The following is a 20044-nucleotide window of genomic DNA, read 5'->3' on the forward strand; positions in this document are numbered from 1 at the left end:
AGTGAAGGAGGAGGTGGGTGGCTGCCTTGGCGCGCTCCCCTCCGCCCACGCGCCAAGGCAGGAGGCAGGCAGCCAGCCACCTCCGCCTCAGCCTCCTCCTCTGCCTCCGCCTCCCAGGCCCAAGGAAGTGCCCAGCGCGGAGGCGCGCCAGGCGGAGGAGGCGGTGGGTGGCTGCCTGCCAGTGGCTGCTGCCTTGGTGTACGTGCGCGCGCAGGGAGCACCAAGCCAGGCAGGCACCTCTGCCTCCTCCTCCACTTGGGCCTGGGCTGGGAGGCAGAGGAGGAGGAGGAAGGATGGAGAAAGGAAGGGAGGCTTGCAACGGAGGAGGAGGAGAAGGAGGTGCGCATCCTGCGCACACCCGCGCCCCCTCCCCACCTCCCCGCCACCCTCCCCCCCACGCACTGCCTCCTCCTTTGCTTCCCAACGGAGGAGGAGGAGGAGGTGGGTGGCGCAGCCACGCGGGGAGGCAGGGGAAGGTGGGTTGACGCCGCGTGGGCCCCAAGCCGGGGGCAGGGGGCCAAACCGGACCGTGACCGTGACGGCCCCCCCAATAAGCGGGTTTGTCACGGGGGCCACCGGGTTATGGCATCCCTACCAGCTCCCTAAGTCGTTCCTCATAGGGCCTGGTTTCCATGGCAAGAAACCACAAGGGCCATCCAGTCCATGGAAATCCTATGATACATTTGTCTTAGGGTCACCATAGGTCAGAAACCACTTGAAGGTACCCAGCAACAGCAGGAGGTAATAGAGAAGGCCTTGGCCGAAAAGACTTAAGCCACTGCCTGCCAGAGTACACAACATGAGTAAGTAACCTTGTGGAGGCTGACCCCACAAAGCAGCAATCAAAGCAACCATTTTAAAATATAGGTCTGCGGTAGGATTTTTCCTAGGCTGAAAAGGCAGAGGAAGTGAAATATATCTTATACTTCAGGGGCAGGGTGACCAGATGTCATAACCGCAAAGGTGGACAAGGCACTACAAAATGCAGGACATTCAATGAAAATGTAGGACATTGTAGAAAAATGTAGGGCTTTACAAAATGAAACCTAAGAGCACTACTATAAATATAAATTCAATTCATATGGGTTATTTTCAGCTATATTACATACACAGTATTTTATTATGTACTCAACCATATTTTCCTGATGAACCTATCTTCATTAAAATGCCTTGTCGGCTTGCAATATACTTAAAGAACTTTTAGCAAGACAAAAGCTTAAAATTGCACTTTACTAGTGACAAACTCTTGACTGAATCTACATTTAAATTATTCCTTTAATTTGTCCATTGTGCAGAAAATAAGGAAAAAACCTTTTCAGCATTTGCATTGCATCTTCAAGCAGCCCACTGCCTAACAGGTTTGCTGTCCTTCGCCCTCTGAGACTCTAGAAGTGAGTCTTGTCTGCTGCTGGTCCAAGAACCTTACAAGGATCCATCCTATCCTACTATCTGCAGCCACTGTCAAGTAGACAAATTTCTTGAAGGGGAACAGCAAATGTAGGATTGCTCAATGTTCTTCTTTGTCATCTCAAAATGGAGTACTTTTTGAAATTCTTCCTGGAAGGAATGTAGGACATGCCCTATAAAAGGAAGACATGTTCAGGGGGCGGTACACAATGCTTTCTGTGCTATTTTTCTGTGGTTTCCATTCAAAGTGGCTTCTACTTGAAATGATTATAAGCTAAACATGTCAAGAAGAGAAATGTCTGTTCTCATTTGTTGCTTGACTCGTACTTGGCAGACATCTAGCAAAGTGCAATGCCAGTTACTCAACTATATGGTGTTGCAATACAGTTACACTCATTTACCGTAAATTAACAATTTTCCAGATTTCTAGATTAATTTGCTTCCTGAAAGGAGTGCTAACTGAAATGTTGTTTGAATAATGTCAATTATATATGAAACATTGAATTTCACTCATGTGAGTAAGGATCCAGAAGAACTTAGTCAAAACCTAATTTGTTTCTTCCAAATTTTGCTTTCAGTGCAAATGAAGAGTACAAGAAGACAGTGATGGAACAGATAAAAGAAAAGGATCATTTTAGGATAGTTTGTTTTCAGAAATATATATCTAGAAATGCTTATTTTATGACAAATTACATTCAAAAACATCTGTAATAATTTGTTGTTTTTTTAAAAGTAGATTATTAGAAAGACAGGACAAAATCCACATAGAAATAAATCCATATAAAACAGACAGGAAATGGAAATGGAATGATCTGTTTCTCATTTTGTCCAGTGGAGCTTTGTTTCAGGTAAAAGTCTATAGTAGTGATGGCGAACCTTTTAGAGACCAAGGAGTTTATCAAACGGGAGGAATTTCTCTTAAATTCGAATGAAAAGAAAGTGGGGCCAGAACGCATTCACCTAAAGTCACTAGTTTTGTGCAATTACGTGAATACACATTGCATTTGAACTGGCTCCCCATTGCCCGAATTTGCGTGTGGCGGTCTATCGTGCAATAATATTAAACCCATGATTGCGTTTAGATTGCCATCTGATTATACTTCCAATTCCCCTTGTTTGATAAATTCCTCAAGTGTCCAAACCTACAAGCCTTCCCGCACCAGGTGTCCAACTGTTCCTACTCTTCCCCCACCCTCCCATCTCTCCGCGTGCCCTCAGAAATGGCTTTGTGTGCTATAGGCTAGCCATCATGGGTCCTTGTAAGTTGTTAAACTGAGGCTTAAACATGAGAGGAAACATCTATGAAATTTTAAGTAATGGTGAATGTATCTATAATAACAGAAATTGTTGTTGTTTTTTTGTTTTTCTCTGCCATAGCTCCAAAACCATGAAACCTAAACATCTAAAACTTGCATATTAAGAGGACCTGGTCTTGATGTTACTTATTTTTGAACTAATCAATGAGCCCCTCCCAATGACAAATTTGTCCACGAAAGTCCCAAGTTTTGTTTCTGTAAAAAATTATTTTATTTTAGAGATCCATTTGACATTGGTTTCAGCCCAATGTATTTCTTGGAAAGGCCCAGCATTACCAAGGACTTTTCATTCTTACTTCCTAAGTTAGTTTAATTAATCCTGTATTTTCAAAAACTGAAATGTATTGCTACTTAGCTGTTTGTTTGTATTGTTAGTAAATACAGCTATTGTTTCAAGAACACAGATTGAAGAGAGGGAGAAAGAAGAATTGTTTCCACCAAAAATAAAAAGTTCACTAGTCTAACATTGCTAAAGCACTTTAGCACTTTGACTGTTGTGATGGTGGTGGTGGTGGTAGTGGTGGTGGTGTGCCTCCAAGCATTATTTACTTATGGCAACTGTAAGGCAAACCTATCACAGGGTTTTCTTCAGAAGCGCTTTGCCATTGACATCTTTTGAGTCTGAGTGTGACTTACCCAAGATCATGCAGTCAGTTTTATACGTGAGCGGGGAATTGAACCCTGATCTCCATAGTCATAGTCCAGCACTCAAACCACTACATTACTTCAACTATGACTCCTGGATAATAATGATGAAACTTCAGTGGAAATTGGTGAAAATCAATTTCTGAAATGTTGCATGAGTCTAGATGTGACCAATGGCATCATTAACAGGGTGCAGGGGGTTCACACTGTACTGGGTTACACCCATCAGGAGGTGTGACACCAGTAGGGAGGCTGCAGCAGCAGCACACCCAGTGCCTTGAGGAGACCTTGTCCTAGTTGTTGTGGGTGGTATCAGCCAAGCTGGTAGCGAGTGTTAAAGTGCCTCTGTCCTGGCCTCCACCACCTTTGTCCCACTGGCTCCACATGGTTGCTTTTGCTCAGGAGGAGGAGAGGGAGAATCCACCACACCTGCTTTCCTTATCCTAGCTATGCTAGCCATGTGTCTCCAAGGGCAGCACCTGGTGAGTAGCAGTGCCACAACAAGCCAAGAATGAGGGAAAGAATATTTGGAGTTGCTTCTCTGAGGCTTGGTGCATGCTTTTACATTTTCAAAGTACAAAATGTACAATTCAAAGTACAAAAGTAGATTGCACTCAACTCAAGAAGCAAGAGGAGAGAAGGGGGCAGAATCATGTCTTTACCAGTATGTTCAGGCAAAAGCAAACTGCTGCAGACTCTCCTAGTGTGTCCATTCTTTATTATTGTTGTTGTTGTTGCCAACTTTTCCCTTCTTGGAACACTGATGTGAATTAGCCACATATGTCCCAGGTTTAATCTGTGAAATGTTGGAGGGTGCACAATGGCTAAAAGCAGGTCTTTCTGAACCCTGTCTGAAGATGCTGGGAATTGAACCTGGGACCTTCTGCATGAACAAGCAAAGATATTGCTGCTACTTTACAGACCTTCCCTCTCATGTTTTTAAAGGCATAGGTGAACTTAAACCATAATGGGAACTCAAGACATTGTCTTATATGCAACCTTTTGCTCAACTGTTGGCACAGTAAAAACTGTATTGCATACTATCCTTGAGCTATCTGTGAACTCCACAATTGCTTATACAACACACCTTGTGCTGGCCCAATGTCTTTATTGGGAACAAGTCATCTGTATGAAAGATTTCTAAAGAAACAAGAAATACAACATGGAGCTCTTGGAAATTGCTTTATTGGTTATTATTGCAATTCTTATCCTTACTAACTCAGTTTTCTTTCCTCTGTCTCTTGCTTTCTTCATTCTTCCCCACCACCCCATCTATCTTGCTAGATTTCTCTTATAGAACATGTTCAAAGAAGTTCCAGAGAAGTTTCTTTTCTGTACACTTAGGATATGTACTTTCCAAAAGCAAATGCATTTTCCCAAAAATATGTCTATAATCTACAAGGATGAATATTCACTTAGAATGGGACCCTAATGCGATCAAGCCTAAATACAGAAATATCCAGAGGTAGCCATGTTGGCCATATAGCACAGTACAATGATATCCAAAATCCACAAAACAGTGAGATCTTTATTGGACCAACTAAAATGCACAAAATACATGATGCAAACGTTTGAGGCTCCACTGGCTTCTTCATCAGGCAAAAGTGTTAAAAATCGTATAGGAGAGAGAGAAAAAATATGACGATGCTAGAGTCATAGGCCTACAATTGTTGTTCTTAGTTGAGATGGTATGGAGGGATATCCCTGTAGGCAGAGGCCATTCCTCCATTTTGGCCATGTGGGTTCTGGGAGACCAAAGAGCCTTAAAATCCAGGAAATAGAATTTAAACTCCATTAGTACACAAAAAGATACCACCTTTGAGACCCAGGCTGCCTCTGTCCTCTGTTCTCAAAAACTAAAATGATCACAAGACTGGAATAACTCCTATATGAGGAAACATTACAGTGTTTCTGCTGTTTATGTTGGGAATAGGCAAAGGAAGAAATGATAGTATGAAATTATGTATAATGTGGAGAAAATGGATGGAGAAAGCCCTCTTATAATGCCAGAACCAGGGTCATCACTTGATGTTAAATGATGGGAGATTTGGGATAGATAAAAGAAAGGGTGTTTGGGTTTGTTTTTTTTCTGTTGTTGTTTTTCACGTGGTGCATAATCAAACTGTTGTATTTCCTACCCTACAACATAATAACAGCCAAAAATGTGAATGACATTAAAAGGGTATTAAACAAAGTTTTCAATGGTTACCACAAATGACAGTTATATATCACCTCCAGAATCAAAGACAGTGTGCATCCAATACAAGTTGTTGAGCCATCACAAACATAAGGGTCTCCTATCCCACTTATGGGCTTCCCATGGGCATCTGGTGATCAGTGTGTGAAAAGAATACTAGACTAGGTAGGTATTTGGTTTGACTCAGGAGGGCTCCTCGCAACTCCTGCTGCTATAAGGAAAATCAGATCTTAATGGATTAAACCAATTTAAGTATGAAAATATATCATTGAAATTTATCTGAAAAGCTATGAGAAACTGTATAATAATAATATGCTACCAGGTTAATACTACACATCTCTTTAGAGGCAGGTTCTATTTAAGTTTAACAGGGCATACTCTTAAATAAGTGATTATAAGATTATGGTGTAAAATATCCATTGATTTTTTTTTTTAAGATGAAGTGAGTTACAAAGCAGTTAAAATCAGTGCAGGGGGCCCTTGGTATTCACTGCGGTTTGGTTCCAGGATCCTCCTCCCATCGATACCAATATCTGTGGACACTCAAGTTCCATTATATACAATGGCATAGTAAAATGATGCCCCTAATATAAAATGGCAAAATTGAGGTTTGTTTTTGGATTGTCTGCAAAAAATATTTTCAAGCTCATTTGGAAAATGATGGAATCCATGGATGGAGAATCCATGGATATAGAGGTCCGATTCATATGTAAGAAAATTTTAAGGGAATCTTGTTCAAGAAACTTATATAAAAACTCCTCAGTTTCTGCTATTTTTAAAAAAATAGTATTTGGGAACAATGCATGCAATATGAACTATGATCTCTTAATAATTAACAGTTATATACCATATAAAACAAGTCATAAGGATGAGTTTGGCTGAATTAGTCAAGTCAGCTCAAAAACACAGGCATAATTACAGTGATGCATAAGATGACCGTAACTTGTTTTCAAGTCCTAGTAGTCTAGCAAGGGCATCTCTGTAAAAGAAGGAAAAAAGAGAAAGGGAAAAAAGGGATATTTAATAAATATAGAACAGAAATATCCCAGAGTCTAATATTTTTTCTCATTTAATAATTAATAATAATAATTTGTTTTATTTATATACCGCTATTCCAAAGATCATAGCGGTGAACAGCAAGTAAGCTAATTAGTAAGTAAGCTAATTTGCCTCCAACAGTCTGGGTATTCATTTCAGCGACCTCGGAAGGATGCAAGCCTGAGTCGAGCTTGGGCCCTTTTGCTGGTCTTGAACTCGCAACCTTGTGGTTTTGAGTGAATGGTTGCAGTACAGGCATTTAACCACTGCGCCACCAGGGCTCCTTTTGTACTCTGTAAGTAGGTGAATTCAGTTCTTGTTTATTCCCAGATCAACTGCAGATGATTACATCCAGTTTTAGACAGAGCTTGGCAGAAAAAAAAATATATTTTTAAACTATAACCCCCAGAATTCTCAGCTAGTATGACCATATTGACTGGAGGATCCTAGGACTTGTACTCCAAAAAGTAACTTTTGCAAACACTCATTTTAGTATGGATTAATTGAATTGAATGTGAGAGGGAACCATCATTGTTGATCTTCTTTTAATATCAGCTGTGCAATGCAATCCTGTACAACAGGAACAAGGAACTCCTTCCCCTACCTAATTTTCCATTAGGCCTGTCTTCCATTGATAATAATAATAGATTGCAAGTTTGGAAAGCAGTGGCATGAAACTTGAGTCCTACTTTGCAACCCAGGACATGGTTTTACTGTGATGTCCTCCTGAATAGACATGACTAGAATTGAACTGTGATTTACATGCTTGTTATTTAAATGTCCAGAGTAATAAGAATATCTGGCCTCAGCCACTGCTGAAATGTGGCCCATGAGAACCTTACCAAATTGGACTTTAGAATGTGACTGGCAAAATTTCTTTACCCATTCCCATAAGTGCCTCTGGAAAGGTAAGCACCACTACATTCAATGTGACACACTGCCAAGTAAACATGCATAGAACTGCATTCTTTGCATGGCATTATTGACTATCCACAACATAAGTAACACACCTTTTGCTGCAGAGGTGGGAATCCAGACATTCAAACCATCCTAATTTGGCAGTGACTATCCTGAGCAATTCTCTGTGATCCCACTAGTTCAACTACTTTTAAAATGTCCCAATTTCTCTCTTCTCCTCCCTCTCCCCCCCCCCCTTGTACTTAGCTTACTTCAACTGCTGCAGACCAAATAGAAAGATATGTTTATATTCAGTTTTATTCAGTGGGGGAGAGGAAAGTTTGAGGCAGAATCTTGCCCTTCCTAAAACACTCCAAAAGACAACCAGAAGTAACATAATGTCACTATTCCTCTCCCAGAAAAATGACTGTGATGACACATGGCCAGAGTAGCCAAAATTAGGATGGTGCAGCCTTCCAGAGTGTGCTCAGACCTGAACTCTGGTGGCACAGTGGTTAAATGCCTGTACTGCAGCCACTCACTTAAAACTACAAGGTTGCAATTTCAAGACCAGCAAAAGGGCTCAAGCTTGACTCAGGCTTGCATCCTTCCAAGGTCGCTAAAATGAGTACCCAGATTGTTGGGGGCAAATTAGCTTACAGTTGTAAACTGCTTAGACACCGCTTAGGTGTTATGAAGCGGTATATAAATGAAGCTTGTTTGTTTGTTTGTTTGTTCCACTGTTTAACACTCTGTGGTGCTGCTCAACACAAATCAGGGTATTGGACCAACAATGCCATTATCAGATGGTTCTAAGAAAGAGAAAACAGTCTAAAGCTGGGATGGGCAAAATGTAGCCATGGGGTTCCATGTGGCCTTCATAGCTGTCCATCTGGCCCTGAGGTCATCCAGTCTCCCTGGTTCACACTTTTTCTGACCAAATAAATCTTTGACATGCCTCTCCTGGAAGTGTTTGGGAATGGCATTTCACCTTTTAAATAGGTTATAATGTGGCCCTTCATTTTTTTAACATCAAAAATACCTGTTTCTCAATGCTAGAAGTGGGCTTCTGCCCACTCCCCCCCCCCCCCCCACACACACACTTTTGAGTGGGCATTTTTGGCAATCCATGTGGCCTTCAGAATGTTCGAAAGGCAAAAAATTTCCCAAGACCTATTGTAGTAGAGGCCTAGGTCTGAAGGTTGAAAGTGAACTGTCTAGTAGAAAAATGCTTCTGCCAGACCAGAAAGTTGTTAAGGCTAAGCATTGCAGCTAAAATCCCAGGTGATGAGATCATTTGAAAAGTAAAGAAGAAGTTACTTCTTGTGAATTAATTTCTCTTCATCTTCTTCATATACATATACAAACACATTTGCTATGAACAAGCAAATGCCACATATTAGTATGCAATATTAGGGCAAAAAGTAAGCAAGCAGTTATAAAGTAGAAATTAAAAATCACAATTCAAGGTGGCACATACTTAACGCCACTGAAATCAATATGCAAAAGTGAATTCAATTCAGCCTTGGAAAGTTTCTGAACACTTGTCGATCATACTTAAATCAAGGAGAGTGTTTTTTAAAGTATATGATTCAGAGCTGAGCTGCAACTCTTATTTTGGTGGTTCTCCCATGTGGATAAAATCTGAACCCCCCCCCCCCAAAAGAGTGGCCATACTGGCTGGGGATTTGTGGAGTTATAGTGCAAAGAAGTAACTTTTCCAAGTTCCACCCAAAATCATCTAGTAGCTTTTGTCAGCTTCTTTGGGGTGTCTGTTCTGTTGGATTTTAATGCTTATTCTATGCAGTTTTGTGCAGTTAAGCAAACAAAAAAAAGCAACTAATAAATACAGAAATGAACAAACTTTATATGTGCTGTCTAAACATGAGCTTCCAAATGACACAGACATAAAAGCCATGCTTGGCTCACTGAGTCAGTTTATGAAGCATCATGGACAGTTTTGTTGTGACATTAAACAACCTCAAGAATACTTTTTATAGAAACATTTAAATTCACTTACCTGTTTGTCACAACCATGACACACGGCCCATGCACCTCCAAGACAGCCTTGGATTATTTGAATGGTGCAGAGAATTAATTCGATTCCACTCAAAATAAGCAAGATGGAGGAAAAGGCAATGTTCCACTGAACAACATGTCTTGGCTCTTGGCATTGACACGAGCCAGAGTTATCACACTGGTACCTGTTGAGACCAATGATAAATATTCACTTGTAGCCATGGGGCAAGGGTGGAGCTGGCACACATCATGCAGACACAAACAAACTGCTGGACATGTTTGAAAGCCTTTCTTACTGTTTTATTCATACATTTTCTGAGACTGTGTGCCTACCTTTTCCTAACCCAGACTGAACTTACACTACTCCCTTACAAACATGGGTCGGGCAGTGGCAACAAGGAGTACATGGTAGATCTAGGAAACTCATTGCCACAAGGTAAAATGATGGCCATAAACTTGGTGAATTTGGTCAGTTTGAAAATGGATGGAGCAAGATCATAGAGAAGTGATGGCGAACCTATGGCATGCGTGCCAGAGGCGGCACTCAGAGCCCTCTCTGTTGGCACACATGCTGTCGCTCTAGCACAGAATTTGCCAGAGTTTCTTACTAGAAAGCCAGAGGGATATGGCACTTTGCAATAAATAAGTGGGATCTGGGTTGCAGTTTGGGCACTCAGTCTGTAAAAGTTTCACCATCACTGTCATAGAGGATGGGCTGTCAGTGACTACCATTTGTAACAGATCGAATGTTTTCTCTGATACTGTACCAGATTCAGTGTGCTACTGCATATCAGTTGCTGGAAAAGGTGACATTGTTGCATTCATAAGTAACTGATTGGTTATTGTGTGACAGAATGCCTTTAGTTTTTGGCTTCATCCAGCACTGCTCAGCTTCTGTGTTTATGATCTCCTCACAACATAGTTATTCTTCACTGTAGGCTACCTGCACCAACAGACTATTCACAGATGGTACCTTGTTAGCTTGCATTGGTCAAGGGCACCTTAATGCCTCCCAAATCTTTTGCGATGTAACCCATAATCTCAAACAAATGACCAGCCTGTCTGGAATAGATAGGTGTTGCAGACTAAAATATCTAGAGCATACAAGGTTGCATAGCCTATATGTCCCCATTCCACTTACCCCCTTTATTTGGAAGTATTTTTTACCTTTCAGCAACGAGAACTCTAATGACTAAGTAGTGGTCTACTGCATAAACAGTGACTGAAAAACTAGTGTCAGGGAGAAGAGTTCTAGCTATAATGTAACAGTGTAAAATGAATTCAGAGACATAGCCATGTTAGTCCGGAATATGTGTATGAAAAGGAATCTTGTAGTACCTTTGAGTCTAAGTGTGGGAAATAAATTTTAGTATAAGCTTTTGTAGACTAGAGCTGCTGCCACACTGCTGAATTAATGCAGTTTGACACCACTTTAACTGTGAAGGCTCCATCCTATAGAATCCTGGCATTTGTAGTTTTTTGTGATACCAGAGCACTCTGGCAGAGAAAGCTAAACATCTCACAAAACTACAAAACTTATAATTCCAAAGAATTGAGCCATAACAGTTAAGCAGTGCCAAACTGAATCATTTCTGCAATGCAGAAAGGACCTTTGTCTACTTCCTCAGATGCATGGAGTGTACAGTGCATGTATGTAAATACATGCAGTGTGAAATGGTTAGCATATATAGTCACATTATGTTCAGTATGTTACGGAAAAGCTATATACCCTCCATTAGCAGCAGAAACGTGATGGCAGCAGGTGTCGTCTGTGGAATAACAGTAGGGCTCATGGGCTAAAGTCAGAGCTGCAATGATGAAACAGTATCCAGCACCAAGAATTCCAACACAGGAAACCAAGACTGAAGCCAGCAGCTACAATATGAAAAGAGTATGGAATTGTTATCTGTTAGAGTTCATGATTGGATTTCACCTTTAAATGATGAGTGAAGTGAAGTATTCACTTACTGCACAGTTTCGCCTGTGGTTCTCATAGGGACAACATCCACGGAATTCTTCATGTTCTAATCGAATAAGCACAAATGCTGGGATCAAAATCTAAGTTTTAAGGAGGAAAGAAACAGGTCTTATTGATCAATTGATTGCATCTCCACAACATGGGCTTGCGATTAGTTGTAACTACAATCATACTACTATGTGGCTCAGCTTAGTTCTGCATCCTATTCTAAACTATTTCAGCTTACCTTGTTAAATAATCCTCCTAAGTTCAGTTACTAGTTCCAGTTCGTATAGACCTACTGAATTCATGGAACATATATAAATATTGATTTTACTACGTTCTCATTGATTCAATAGCTCTAACTCTAACTCAATCTAGCAATTGAAGGGAGATCAGCATTTTTACAAATTTTGTAAAATACCATTTTGGATATGATTAACAGGAGGATCAGAAGATCTGAGTGGTCATCACTAACTGAATAATCAGGCAATTAGCCATGGTGCACAGATTTCTCCACAGATGAAAGCATGCAAGTCACACCACCATGCGCCACAACCAGAAGCACAGAGGAGATGCAGGATAGAAAGATGTAACAGAAACCATCTGAAATACAAACAACACAGATGTCAGGCATAGCACCTACTGAAAGCTAATACCTATGCATGCACCATGGATAGGTTAAACCTTTATATGTGGAGAATATGAACAAATTATTTTAAAAGCTAATGTATTGACAATATCTTTGTTAAGTCCCTATTTGATGTTGTTGCACATAAATAGAAAAATAGAAAAATAAGCTTGCTCTATTTCTCACCAATAACTTGCTACTAAAATTTAATTATTAAAAAATCATTAGTTGTTGCTGTTCCTGTGTGCCTCTTCAGTAACAATTGACCACTGGACTCCTATATAGCCTGTTATGTGGTGTAACAATACCAACACCTAGTATATAGCAGAGACACTAAGAAACCCCTTTACTGAGGTTCTAGTGTTGGACTAGGACACTGAGAGAACATGTTTCAATTCCCTGGTTGGCCATAAGAATCCGCTGGGCATGTCACATGCTTTCAGCCTCAAAGGAAAGGAAGGGCAAACTCCCCATGAATCAAGGTGAGGAAATACAAATCAACAATGCACAACATCAATTAAAACACTTTAATTAAAAGATGAAACAGTTTAAAAGATCAAATAAGACATAACACATTTTGAAACAATCCACATTTAAAATTCATCAGCTAAATTCACAATTTAAAAATCATCTGGATAAGCCTGGGGAAGAGACTGGTCTTCAATGCTGTTTTAAATTCAGACAGCGTATTCAGCTGTCAAATCTCTTCTGGCAGGCTTATGATGCAACATATCCACCAAAGCCAAGTAAGTTTGGAGTTTGGTTAATGCATGGAAATGTTATATATACTACTTTGTTTTTCATAGAAGAAAAGTCAAATAATATTGTTCATGTTTATTTCCAAAAGCAAGATTAAGGAGGTCAAAATCTCTCTGATAACGGCTAATCTCGATGCCAGCATTATAACAGAAACAATAAGAGAGGTGTCCAGAGATTCCATAGATCATGTTAGACTGGATCACCTTGAGTTTGTAAGTACTGATGAAGTGGATAAGCTCCTTGGAAATGTAAGGAAGACAATGTGTGCTCTCGATCCTTGCCCATCTTGGCTGACCACCCAGGGAGGGAATGCTATGATTGCACTATTGCAATCCATAATTAATGCATCCTTTAGGGAGGGCAAATTTCCATCTCAGCTAAAATTGGCAGTGGTTAAACCACTTTTTAAAAAACCCTCCCTAGATCCCCTGGAGAGAAACAACTATAGATCGGTCTCCCTATTACCATTCTTGGGCAAGGTGATCGAGAGAACAGTGGCCTTGCAATTCCAAGCTGTCTTGGATGAAACCAATTATCTGGACCCATTTCAATCAGGATTTAGGGCGGGATACAGAGTGGAGACAGTCATGGTCGCCTTAGTCTATGCCCTCCATCTGGGCACAGACAGGGGAAGTGCGACCCTGTTAGTGCTCTTGGACATCTTAGCAGGAAGGCGACTAAGACAGAGCTCTTTCGATGTACATACCCACCTGACCTTCTATGCATTACAGACTGTTCTGTATGGTACAAGAGCATCTGACCCCACATTTGTTGATTTTATGTTTTTAATCCTGGTTTTTAATTTGTGTGGTAATAATATTGCAATGCTGTAATTGTATTTTTAAACTCTGTGATCCCGCCTTGATCCAATCGGGAGTGGTGGGAAGATACAAATAAAATTTATAATCAGGTTGCTGCAGGTCACTGCAACCCAACATCACAACTGGGAGCCACCATCTGTTTCAGTTTCTCCACTCTAAACCTGAGGGATTGATTTTGTTTTGAACCACAGCTTCAAAATCCATGAACCAGAGCCATACATACAATTCAGAACTGAAGGTGTCTGATCCCAGTTATTGATTTGAGTGTTAGAATTGGGCTCACAGTCCTACTACACTTTTTGTTATAGAATGACAGTCCACATTGGCTGAGCCCATCATTAAACTATTAAGAATTGGAGAAGACCTTGAGGATTTATTTCACATCACTGGGAGATCTGTCAGTATACCCATACTCAGCATTACCCTTCTCTGCATATCTGGGACCTTTTCGTGCTACACAATTATAGAGCTATGATTCCACTTTAACTGCCATGGTTCCATCCTATGGAACCCTGGGATTTACAGTTTAAATACCTCTCCCTAAATTGTAAATCCCAGGATTCCATAGGATGGAACCATGGCAGTTAAAGTGGAATCATAACACTATACTTGTGTGGTGTGAAAGGGGCCCTGGTTATCATACAGTAGGAATTATAAGACTTAAGATGGTGTTTTATTCCTAGTGTGGTGGATGGCCAACTGGCTTCTTTTCAGGTGGACATGAAAGCTTTCACTTTCTTTTAAACTATTGTAAATACCTCTGGATTCTAGATCCTTCTTTTGGGAAAGGCAGGAAGGTGCATTTTTTTCAATTTGGCCTTTTAAAATTCTTTTGATGCTACTACTATTATTGCTGCTGTTATTTTCTTTTGTTTTAAATTATTATACGTTAGCCACTCTGAATGCTATTTTTAATAGCAGCATAACAATATAATAAAAAAATGAAATCAACCAAATTCATGCAGCCCCACTCAAGAAGACAAGCAATGGTAGAAAAGAGGTAATTTGTAAGTATCCTAGAAAAGGGGGAAATGTATGGTGGGTTGTTGTTGTTTCATATTCTAGACTGCATGTCCTCTGCTATATAATCATGAAATACTCAGGCTTGAGGCTGGTGCCTCTCTAAATCTACATAGCACAGCTGGAAAGGCTTACACATAGAGGAGTAGGACTGCTGAATTTCTACCACCACCACCACCACCACTACACACACACACACACACACCACAAGGCTCCTGTTCTAGGTTGTCTGGAGTCCTGATCAAAAGTATTTCTCTAAAGAAGTGGGAATACACAACAACATTTTATTGCATTTTCCCTTTGTTGCTGGCAACTGAGCATGTCTATGGAGCAAAGGATCCTGCACAGTTGGTGAAAGAATGGATCCTTCCCAAAGATAGCCACCTTGATCAATGTGGGAAATCATAACAGAATTCAAGGCAATTTGGATGTTTTCTGGACTAGAATCCCTCTGATTCAGAACCACTGGTCCATAATTTATTCTGCCATGCCTGCAGAAACACACACAGAGAGAGATGCTGTTGCTGCCACAACACTCAGATCATGCAGGGAAAGGAAACTAACAACATCCATTCTAAGAGTAGAAAAAGAAAAGGAAATGATTGGCTACTCACCAAAATGCCTCCTCCTATAATGCCATGAAGGCAGCCCACGTAATTGCCAAGATGGCTATGTGACGTTTCGCCATTGGGGAAATAAAGCAAAATATTTGTCACAATACAGAGTACAGCCAAAACAAGCAGTTTGTACCCAGTGTATTTCATACACCACTCAAAACACATGTTGCCTGCTGTTTTACGAAAATGCTCTCTGCGGGATAGCTATGCTGAAGAGCACTGGCATATACCTATTTGAGCAACAAAAAGGGGAGAGTGAGCCATGCTCATTCTTTCTTAAATACCCTGGGTTTACTAGATACCTGGGTGATGAGTACCTGTCGACATGGCTGTCAACTGGAATTGCAGAACTTGTAAGCCCCAAAAGAAGCACAGTGTCACTGCCCACTGACAAATTACTACAGCTGTCCAGCTGGCCTGAATTTTATCTTATAGGGATGAATAATAGCATATGCAGACATACGTGCATAACAGGTTTTTAGACATGACGGAAGGGGGGTTGGTTTTTTGTGGAGATTTTGGCACTGTTCTCCAAAAGCTGGAAAGAGATAAGAAGGAGGGGGTGTGTGTGACAAAATTAAAAGCCTGACACAGTATAAAGCTATTTATTTAAATCATATTTATTTTGCTTCTCCAAATAGTTTAAAATTGTTCAAGACAGACAAAACTGACTGTATTTTGAAAGGTACAGAATAAATGACACCAAATAAACCAGTGATTTAAAACACACACACACACACACACACACAGGTGTGGATCAGCCAGCCTGAAACTCTCACTGTTTCAACCAGTCATAGGGACCCTTAAAGTTCAAAAGGTAACTTTTCCCATTCTCTAGGGAACAGACATGTAATGACTGCAAGGTTGTTACATAGCTAATTACAATTTTGAACCAGGTGGCAGAGAGTGCATGATCCTCCAGGTGTTTTGAATCAGTAATTGTCATAACCCATCATTATTGCCAAAACAGAGTAGGGCTAATGGGAAATATTGGCAAGAAAAAACTGGACAGTCACAGTTGCCCACTCCTAAGATAACTCCTGATCACATGTTGAAATCTCCATACACATGAATTGGGTGGTCATCCATGTAATTTACATGGAATTATCTAAAAGATACAAAGTTGTTGTGTGCCTTCAAGTAATTTCGGACTTATTCTAACCCTAATGCAAATTTATCATGGGGTTTTCTTGGTAAGATTTATTCAGTGTGGGTTTGCCATTGCCTTCCTCTGAGGCTGAGAGAATATAACTTGCCCAAGGTCACCCCATGGGTTTCCATGACTGAGCAGGGATTTGAACCCTGGTCTCCTGGAGTCCCAGTCTAACACAAAAATCATTACAGCATGCTAGCTCTCCTTAATACAAAGACCTGAATCCTATTTGATCAGTGAGTTGGTCACTTTATTTATATCCTGCCTTTGCCTCCAGACTGGGACTCAAGATTGTTTCCAGATTAAAATAAATAACAAATAAAATCACATGTAAATAATATCAGACATATATTGTTAGCTGCAACTATAATAGCCCTTTGAATCCAATGGTTTTACCTAAATGTGGTTGACTCACAATTGAATAACTGATCAAGTTCTTCTTCTGATCAAGTTCTTCTTCTCTAGTGGGGACTAACTGAAAGAATTTAGGACATTGCTGTTGGATTGCCTTGCCTGAGTCAGATGAAACAAGCATTCCATTCAGGAAACTCAGAAGTAGGGCATCCTGATGAGTGTCCTCTGTTTTTATTCTTTCCTGAGCATCTAGTAATCAATAGTATTATTGTGGGATTGAAGGGTTTGGCAGAGAGAAGTTTAATGGGTTTAGGAATGATTGCAAATATTCTGAAAGCGTCAGTAGCAAAGTTGTCAGGCACATCGTCTATGAGGGGAATTGCAAGAAAATGTCCCAAGACAGTTAAGAGATTGGTTAGGAAAGATGTCCCATCCCACCACAAAAAACTCCATCTAGAGAAAACTAGAGAAATCTAAATGTGAATAGGAAAGGTTTAATTTAGAGTCACTACAATCTGGGAGTGAGACACAGATTTAGAGACAAGAGACAAACAAACTCTAGAAAGCCCCCTTTGAAGACCTGCCTGTTTCTAGAGATCTGATACAGGTGATTGGTTTAGCTGTTCATTGGTCTGTTAACTGCTTTATCACACTAGAGGGCAAATTGGATTTAAACAAGAGTTAAACTAGAGAAAACCAGGAAATGCCTGATGTTTATCACATGACATTCCCTGGTTTTCTCTAGTTTAACTCTCGTTTAAATCATGTTTGCCCCTAGTGTGATAAGTAGGGTCAATGTCACCCAGTGCGGTAACGTGTGGTATTCCCACCCCATTGATCCGCTCCCATACCACACCATACAGAACCCTTGGGTGGGTTACAAACCGCCAGAAAGTATGCGCGGAGCACGTACTAGGGTTAGGAAGGGGCAGTGCTTCCGCACCCCCCTAACCCTAGTACGCACTCTGTGCGCACAAAATGGCAGCGGCCGTTCCACACGGCCGCCGCCATTTTGACGTCTTGGACGCATAGCATCCAGACGTGTCACGGCGGAAGTGATGCCGCGAAAGCGTGCCTTGCGCTTTGCGGCACCACTTCCAGGGCCGAGGAAGGAGCGCGATTTCCGTTCTCCTTCCTTGGAGCGTCCGGGAGCCCCGCGGTGTGGCAGCTGCGGCTCCCGGACACTGCAAGCGGCGGCGGCGGGAGACCACCACAACCTGGCGGTTTGTAACCTGCCTTAGTAATGTTTTTTGTACTAAATTTACTCATAAATTGTAATTCCCATATATTGGCAAATGCAATGGCAATCTCTGGCTTTGCTTCGCGAACGAAGATTCAGGAAGGACTCATCCCGCGCTTTGTACAAGCGCGTTGGTGACTAAAATCTGGGACAAACAGGTCCAGTTGCAGAAAGCACAGCGGAAAGTCTCCTTGGGTGATGTTTCCAGGTTGTGGTTCTTTCTGCGATGTCGTTTCTCTTCGCGACTCGTTCAGCGTGAGCTTTCGAAAAAGGCTGCAGCATCGTGGATAGTGCCTCTCCATGCCTCCCGATGCGAGGCCAGAGCAGACCATTGTTGATGATAAGTTTGTCCAAGCCTGAGATGTTGTTTCAGGGAGTCCTTGTATCTCTTCTTTGGGGCGTCCCTCTTATGCTGACCCATGGTGAGTTCACCATAGAATACTATTTTGGGGAGACGATGGTCCTTCATCCTAGAAACGTGTCCTGCCCAGCGCAGCTGCGTCCTCAATAGCATGGCCTCAATGCTGGTGGTCCCTGCTTGCTCAAGGACAGCAACATTCGTCACATAGTCAGTCCAGTGTATATTTAGAATTGTGCATAAACAGCGCTGATGAAAGCGTTCAAGGAGTCGTAGGTGTTGGCGATAGGTGACCCATGTTTCAGACCTGTAGAGGAGAATAGACAGTACAATGGCTCTTTCGGGGCTGTTCTCACTTGTGATTTAAAACAAATTTAAATACTGCGGTTCATTTTAAAGCGATTCAAAATACAGCGAGTGTTATCCCGCTTTTCAATTCGCTTTATTTATTTCGTTCCCATTTACTTAACGTTTTATTTTAATTTGCCATTAACACGGATTAAATAAAAATCCGCTTTATGATTCGGATTTTAGTGGGAACGATTGCGGGTTACTCTGGAACTGTTCTAGAGTTAATTCGGTTTCTAATAGGAACGCTATACCTTGGTTTCGATTTGTAACACGGAGTATAAGCCAGTGAGAACACCCCCATACACACTGATTTTTGTGCTTCGCCTCAAGTGTTTGTTACTCCAGACTCTTTTGTGAAGCCTTCCGAATGCACTATATGCCTTTGCCAGTCTGTGATTGATCTTTTTATCAATCTTGGTGTCTGAAGAGATGATGCTTCCCAGGTAGGTGAACTGCTGGACAGACCTAAGCACAGATGTGCCTACAGTGATGTGGGGGTGGTAGTGTTCTTCCTGAGGTGCCGGCTGGTAGAGAACTTCCGTTTTCTTCAGACTGACTTCCAGTCCAAAGAGCTCTGCAGCTGTTGCAAAACAAGATGTTAGGCGCTGCAGAGCTGCTTCCATATGGGCAACGAGGGCAGCATCATCAGCAAAAAGCAGCTCATGGACTAGATAGTTTAGAGTCTTAGTGCAGGCCATCAGGCGGCTTAAGTTAAACAGGCTACCATCAGTATGGTAGCGTATATAAATGCCGTCTTCTTTGAGATCTGCCGTAGCCCTTTGGAGCATCATGCTGAAGAAGATTGTAAATAGAGTTGGAGCGAGAACACAACCTTGTTTCACACCATTAGTTATTAGAAAGGGCTCCGAGAAAGCATCACCATATCTGACCTGACCTTGCTGGGCTTCATGTAGCAGGATGATCATTTTGAGGAATTTGGGGAGGCATCCTAGTCGTTCCAGGATCTGCCACAGACCTTTTCCACTCACAGTGTCGAAGGCTTTAGTGAGGTCGACAAATGTTACATAGAGTCCTTTGTTCTGCTCTCTACATTTCTCTTGCAGTTGTCTAAGGGCAAATACCATGTCTGTAGTGCTCCTATTAGCTCTAAAGCCACATTGGCTTTCAGGAAGAAGTTCTTCTGCAATAGCAGGGACTAATCTGTTCAGCAGTATCCTTGCAAGGATTTTTCCAACGATGGAGAGCAGTGTTATACCTCGATAGTTTGAGCAATCTGATTTTGCTCCTTTTTTCTTGTACAGGG

General features: G+C 41.3%; 1 protein-coding gene and 1 long non-coding RNA gene across 2 annotated transcripts in view; one reads left to right on the forward strand and one right to left on the reverse strand.

Moving 5' to 3' along the window:
• The first annotated feature begins 3331 nt into the window (after positions 1-3331).
• The window catches only part of LOC121925626, a 64569-nt gene continuing 47856 nt past the window's right edge, over positions 3332-20044 (forward strand). The window contains exon 1 of the long non-coding RNA XR_006102915.1: positions 3332-3850. This is a non-coding gene — a long non-coding RNA (uncharacterized LOC121925626). The remainder of the gene's footprint in view (positions 3851-20044) is intronic.
• Positions 6208-20044, reverse strand: part of LOC121925624 (transmembrane 4 L6 family member 1-like) — an 18645-nt gene continuing 4808 nt past the window's right edge. The window contains exons 2-7 of the mRNA XM_042457985.1: positions 15788-15862; positions 15322-15376; positions 11488-11577; positions 11249-11394; positions 9521-9704; positions 6208-6544 (exon numbers count right to left, since the gene is read on the reverse strand). Of these exons, the coding sequence (XP_042313919.1) occupies positions 6530-6544; positions 9521-9704; positions 11249-11394; positions 11488-11577; positions 15322-15376; positions 15788-15810 (513 nt within the window). The 5' untranslated portion in view covers positions 15811-15862 and the 3' untranslated portion in view covers positions 6208-6529. The remainder of the gene's footprint in view (positions 6545-9520; positions 9705-11248; positions 11395-11487; positions 11578-15321; positions 15377-15787; positions 15863-20044) is intronic.

The sequence above is a fragment of the Sceloporus undulatus genome, chromosome 3 (assembly GCF_019175285.1).
Source record: "Sceloporus undulatus isolate JIND9_A2432 ecotype Alabama chromosome 3, SceUnd_v1.1, whole genome shotgun sequence".
Classification (NCBI taxonomy): Eukaryota; Metazoa; Chordata; class Lepidosauria; order Squamata; family Phrynosomatidae; genus Sceloporus; species Sceloporus undulatus.